Below are 6,165 nucleotides of genomic sequence, written 5' to 3' on the forward strand. Positions count from 1 at the left end.
ATCGGGGACTCGGGGGTGGGCAAGACTTGTCTGATCATTCGCTTTGCAGAGGACAACTTCAACAGCACATATATCTCCACCATCGGTGAGCCCGCCGGCCGGGTCCCCGGCCCCGACCCCGTGACCTCCGCCCCGGGCTCCCAGCTCTTCGCGCCCCCTCCAGCAGGACTCCTAAAGCCGGGCCCCGCACCTCCGTCGGAGACCCGCGCCCACGCATGCCCCTGGCCGGTCCCCAGACGCGGCCCTCTCTGAGGCCTCCCGGGGCCCCCCCGTGGCTGCCGTCCGGCATTCCCTCGGTGCCATCTTCCTCGCCGCCCCAGATCCACACAACCCTTTCTGTTTCCCTCTCAGCTCCTCTCGCCGCACCCGTCCGCCTCGAACGCGCCTGACCACTCTCCACGTTTTTTCTCTCTCCGTCTCCCCAGCCTCAGTCTCCCAGTCCTGCCGGCCCTTGGCGCCCCGCTGGGCTCCCGACTCCCCCAGCGCATCCCGCTCTCCCGTCGCTTCCCGGTCCCCCCGCCCTCAGCTTCTCAGGGGCCTGGGGTGGCTGGGAAGAACGGCGGCCGTGAATATGCAGTCAGCTGGGTGAGGAGCCGGAAATGGGGGGACTTTGGGGGTCTCTGAGTCAGCCTGGGGACTCATCCCGCCCCCCAGCCGGCTCGGGGGCGGCGCCCGAGTTTCTGCTGAGGAGAACATTGTCTCCCCTCCTCCCTTCCCATCTGTCTTCATCTCCTCCGGCTTGGGAAATAAGACAGGAAGAGTCTCAAGACGATTCTGGGCCCAAAAGAAAAGGGGAAAGGCCCCTTTCCCAATTCAGTCTCAGAGGAGTCCTGGTTAGGCTGATTTGCTTAGCCCCAAGTTCGGCCCACCGGGTGGTCCACCCGGACTGGCATCAGCCATGCTCTTCCTGATTCTTCAGCGGCAGGGTGGGTGGAGTGCCGAGCCAGAAGGGGAGAGGAAAGGGAAAGGAGCATTTGGGGGACGACAGGCGGGACCCCCTGCAGAATGTTCACCCCCTCCTCCCCCCAAAATCCACAACATGTAGGGAAAAGCCGTATTCTTGCTACACAAATGCAGCTTCTGGAAAATTCTCCGATCTCTGACTTTCAACAAGATTGCTCCCCCCAAGGTTCCCCCCTCCCACCTCTGGTGTTGCCACTCTTGCAGTCCTGTCTCTCCAGTCACACATTTTCCATGTGTGCACACACGTCTCAACTTCAGTGCACACCTCCCACCCCCAGGAATTGACTTCAAGATCCGCACTGTGGATATAGACGGGAAGAAGATCAAACTGCAAGTCTGGTGAGTGGTTCCCAGGGTCGCCTGCCAGCTCTCCCCACTTCCCTCCAAGTCTTTCCCGTCCCTTTGACATCGTTTCTCTCCCTTTCCCCATTGATCTTTCCAGTACTTCTAATCCACATCTCTTGACTCACTCAGCTGTCCTTCCGTCTCTCTTCCCGCTCTCCCAGCTATTTTCAGCTTTTTTTTTTTTCGAGTTGGAGTCTCACTCTGTCGCCCAGACTGGAGTGCAGTGGCCGCTCCCGGCCACCGCAGCCTCGACCTGCTGGGCTCCGGCGATCCTTCCGCCTCAGCCTTCCAAGTAGCCGGAATTACAGGCATGCACTACCACGCCTGGCTGATTTTTTGATTTATTGCAGAGATGAGGTCTCGCTGCCCAGGTGGGTGTCGAACTCGCGGGCTCAGGCAATCCACTCACCTCAGCCTCCCAAAGGCACGGGATGACAGGCTGAGCCACCGAGCCTGGCTTATTTTCAGCTTTTTAAAAAAAAATTTGTCTCTCTGGTTCCAGAGCACAAATGTCTGTAGAGCCATAATGTGGAAACTGGATGTATACAGTTAAATGGCAAGTAGCAGGATTAAGATTTGACTGTGGCCAGGCGAAGTGGCTCACACGTGTAATCCCAGCAATTCAGGAGACTGAGGCAGGAGGATTGCTTGAGCCCAGGAGTTGGAGACCAGTCTAGGCAACATAGTGAGACCTCCCGTCTCTACAAAAAAAAATTTTTTTTAATTAGCCAGGCATGGTGGTGCACACCTGTAGTCCCACCTACATGGGGGACTGAGGTGGAAGAATCACCTGAGCCCAGGAGGTCAAGTCTGTGGTGAGCTGTGATCCTGCCATTGCACTCCAGCCTAGATGACAGAGTGAGACCCCTAACTCAAAACAAACAAACAAACAAAAGTCTCCAGTCTAAGAACCCAAGAAGCCAATTATAGAGGCTTGAACTGCCTGGGGACCCTGAAGGTGTTTAAATGGTATGAGGCTTAGTGGAGGCTTCATGATATAAGAGCAGATGGGTTCAAATCCTGGTCCTGTTACATGCCGCTTGGCCTTTGTTAAATCTGTTGTTTTGGGGTTTTTTTCAAGTCAGAGTCTCACTCTGTTGCCCAGGCTGGAGTGCAGTGGCACACTCATGGCCCGCAGCCTCAGTGTGCTGGGCTCAGGCAATCCTTCTGCTTCAGCTTTCCAAGTAACTGGAACTACAGGTGTGTGCACCACACCCAGCTAGTTTTTTGATTTATTGCAGAGATAAGGTCTCTCCAAGTTGCCCAGGCTGGTCTCGAATCCATGGGCTCAGGCAAGCCTCTCGCCTCAGCCTCCGAAAGTGCTGGGATTACAGGTGTGAGCCATCACATCCGGCATTAAATGTTTACTTATTTGTAAAGTAGGGACAATAAAACATGTAACACAAGGATAGAGCGAGGATCAGATAAAGTGACACAGACACAGCGCCTGACACAGAGGAAATATTAAATGAATAACCGAGAGACATCTTGTTTCCTGTTGCAGTCCTGTCTCTCCAATCACACATTTCCAATCACCCTCTCAAAATCAGCTCAGCTGTCTTTCATCCCTGTCCCCTTTACTGTTTCCTTTCTCTGTTCCTTTTGGCCCCACCGTGTTGCAAAAGCTAAACTCTTGGGGGAGGAATTCTTCCCGTGGAGAACCCTTCCCATCATCCCATCCCTTGAAACCATCTCCTTGTTTAGGGACACAGCGGGCCAAGAGCGATTCAAGACAATAACAACCGCCTACTACCGCGGAGCCATGGTATGAAGTGTGGGTCTGGACATGGGATGAAGACCCGAGGCAACAGAATATGGTTCTATGAGTACAAGGGGTCAGGGGTTGGGGCGTGTAAAAATGGGATGGGTTCAACTGATTGAGAACACAATTTTTAAAAAGTGGGGGCCGGGCACGGTGGCTCATGCCTGTAATCCCAGCACTTTGGGAGGCAGAGGCAAAACGATTGCCTGAGTCCAGGGATTCAAGACTAGCCTGGGCAACCTGGAGAGACCTCATCTGTACAATAAATTAAAAAATTAGCTGGGCGTGGTGGTGCACGTCTGTGGTTCCAACTATTTGGAAGGCTGAGGCAGAAGGATCACCTAAGCCCACCAGGTCAAGGCTGTGGTGCCATGAGCGTGCCACTGCACTCCAGCCTGGGTGACAGTGAGACTCCGACACAAAAAAGAAAAAAAAAAAACCCAGGCATGGTGGCTTATACCTGTAATCCCAGCACTTTGGGAAGCGGAGGATTACCTGAGCCCATAGGTTTGAGATCAGTCTGGGCAATTTGGCAAGACCTCATCTCTACAATAAATCAAAAATTAGTCAGGCATGGTAGCGCATGTCTGTAGTTCCACCTATTTGGAAGGCTTAGGAGGAAGGATCGCTGAGCCCAGCAGGTCAAGGCTACGATGGCTGTGAGCATGCCACTGCACTCCAGTCTGGGCAGCAGAGTGAGACTCTGACTAAAAAAAAAGCAGGTGGGTGGGGGAAGGGTTTGAGGGCACACTGTGGCTTGCAGAGGGCACAGTGTGGCTTGCAGAGGGCCCAGCGTGGCCTAGTGTTTAAACCTGTGGATGGAGGACTTCAGAGTCACTTAGAGGCAGTGGGATGTTACCAGGAATATGGACCAAGGTGAACTTTGCCATCCCCAGGGCATTATCCTAGTATACGACATCACAGACGAGAAATCCTTTGAAAATATTCAGAACTGGATGAAAAGCATCAAAGAGGTGAGGGCCCTCCAAAAAAGAGGGGGAACTGGGGAGAACCTGGAGGGTCAAGGGGCCATGAGGACAGGCAGGACCCAACTTTTACCTGTCTTACCTTTTGCCCCAGAACGCTTCAGATGGGGTGGAGCGCCTCCTGCTGGGGAACAAGTGTGACATGGAGGCCAAAAGGAAGGTGCAGAAGGAGCAGGCGGACAAGGTGAGGGCCAGACTGGGCAGGGATTGAGAGCTGACCAGGAGAAGTGAGATGAGGTTGGACTGCAGAGGACCTGGCTGCTGCCTGACTCCAACTCTCTCCTTCTCACCTCACCCCTTACAGCTGGCTCGAGAGCATGGCATTCGATTTTTCGAGACAAGTGCTAAATCCAGCATGAATGTGGATGAGGTGAGACCCTTCCCACCCACCAAGAGTTGAAGTTTTGGAATATGGACTGTCCTCCCCTTCAAATTGTTCTGACCAATCTTTTTCCCCCTTTTAGGCTTTTAGTTCCCTGGCCCGGGACATCTTGCTCAAGTCAGCAGGCCGGAGATCAGTAAGTTAGTCCTGCTGGGCTAGGTACAACAGCAACGGGTGTGTGTGTGTGTGTGTGTGTGTGTGTGTGTGGTGTATTGGGATAAAAACTGAGAAGCCGGGCTCGGTGGCTCAGCCTGTTGGGCTAGGTACAACAGTAACGGGTGTGTGTGTGTGTGTGTGGTGTATTGGGATAAAAACTGAGGAGAAGCCAGGCTCGGTGGCTCAGCCTGTTGGGCTAGGTACAACAGTAACGGGTGTGTGTGTGTGTGTGTGGTGTATTGGGATAAAAACTGAGGAGAAGCCAGGCTTGGTGGCTCAGCCTGTTGGGCTAGGTACAACAGTAACGGGTGTGTGTGTGTGTGTGTGTGTGTGTGTGTGTGTGTGTGTGTGTGTGTGTGGTGTATTGGGATAAAAACTGAGGAGAAGCCGGGCTCGGTGGCTCAGCCTGTAATCCCGCACTTTGGGAGGCTGAGGTGAGTGGATTTCCTGAGCCCACGGGTTCGAGACCCGCCTGGGAAACTTGGTGAGACCTCATCTCTACAATAAATCAGAAAATCGGCCGGGCATGATAGTGTGTGCCTGTAATTCCAGCTACTCGGAAGGCTGAAGCGGAAGGATCGCTGGAGCCCAGTGGGTCGAGGTTGCAGTGGCCGGGAGCTGCCACTGCACTCCAGTCTGGGCGACAGAGTGAGACTCCGACTTAAAAAAAAAAAAAAAAAATGAGGAGAGAGCAATGATAAGATTTCCCATGAGGGTGGGCTGACTTCAAACAGCATATACCTTTATGCCCTAACCAGCCTTGCATACCCTGACCTGTGTCCTCCTCCCCCTAGGGAAACGGCAACAAGCCCCCCAGCACTGACCTGAAAGCCTGTGACAAGAAGAACACCAACAAGTGCTCCCTGGGCTGAGGATCCTTTCTTGCCTCCCCACCTTAAACCTAGAGACTGAACTTGAGGGAGGCAGGGCTGGGGCTGGGCAGGAGAGAAACAGCAGAGGAGCTTGGATGGATAGATGTGTAGATGGTAAGGAGAAAATGGAGAAGAAAAAAAGAAAAGAAAAAAGAAGGAAAAGAGGCAGGGAGAAGGAAGGAGAAAGAATTGAGGAAGTGAAAGAAGGTAAGGAGGCAGGAATAGAGAAAAGAAGAAAGGAAGGATAAACGGCCTCAGGTCTCAGACCATCTCTGGGTTTCAGGGCAAACATAAATGTAAATACACTGTTTTATTCTGCTACTAGATCAGGTTTTGTGGTTGTGTGAAAGGCTGGCTCAGCTCCACTCTCTGAAGGTTTGGTTCTGTCACTCTGCATGGTCTTTCTTAGCATTAAAGGCCACCATTTGCACAAATGTCCCTGGTTTGGGTAACTTTCATTATTGTCAGAATTGTTTCCCACTCAATCCCAATTCCTGCCTCTCTAAGGTAATTGGTCTACCTGGATAAGACTGGATTCCTGCAGGACTAATCCTACCCCTGTCTCTTCCTCACCTGTTTATTTTTATTTTTGAGTCAGAGTCTCACTCTGTTGCCCAGGCTGGAGCACAGTGGCATGCTCATGGCCACTGTAGCCTCGACCTGCTGGGCTCAGGCAATTCTTCTGCCTCAGCCTTCAAA

The 6,165-nt window shown here is 52.9% G+C and overlaps 1 protein-coding gene across 2 annotated transcripts; it reads left to right on the forward strand.

Annotated features, from left to right (window-relative positions):
- Window positions 1-5,900, forward strand: RAB13 (RAB13, member RAS oncogene family). 2 transcript variants are annotated; one of them, XM_008050743.2, is made up of 8 exons: window positions 1-162; window positions 1,242-1,302; window positions 3,013-3,073; window positions 3,967-4,044; window positions 4,151-4,240; window positions 4,361-4,426; window positions 4,521-4,574; window positions 5,389-5,900. In XM_008050743.2, the coding sequence occupies exons 3-8, from the start codon at window positions 3,071-3,073 to the stop codon at window positions 5,464-5,466; spliced, it is 369 nt and encodes a 122-aa protein (XP_008048934.1). In that variant the 5' UTR covers window positions 1-162; window positions 1,242-1,302; window positions 3,013-3,070; the 3' UTR covers window positions 5,467-5,900. The 2 variants fall into 2 exon arrangements, with proteins under 2 accessions (XP_008048934.1, XP_008048933.1); XM_008050742.1 differs by lacking the exon at window positions 1-162 and adding an exon at window positions 538-585.
- Window positions 5,901-6,165: the final 265 nt, after the last annotated feature.

The sequence above is a fragment of the Carlito syrichta genome, unplaced genomic scaffold (assembly GCF_000164805.1).
Source record: "Carlito syrichta isolate Samal-C Ts95f unplaced genomic scaffold, Tarsius_syrichta-2.0.1 Scaffold153634, whole genome shotgun sequence".
Taxonomy (NCBI): domain Eukaryota; kingdom Metazoa; phylum Chordata; class Mammalia; order Primates; family Tarsiidae; genus Carlito; species Carlito syrichta.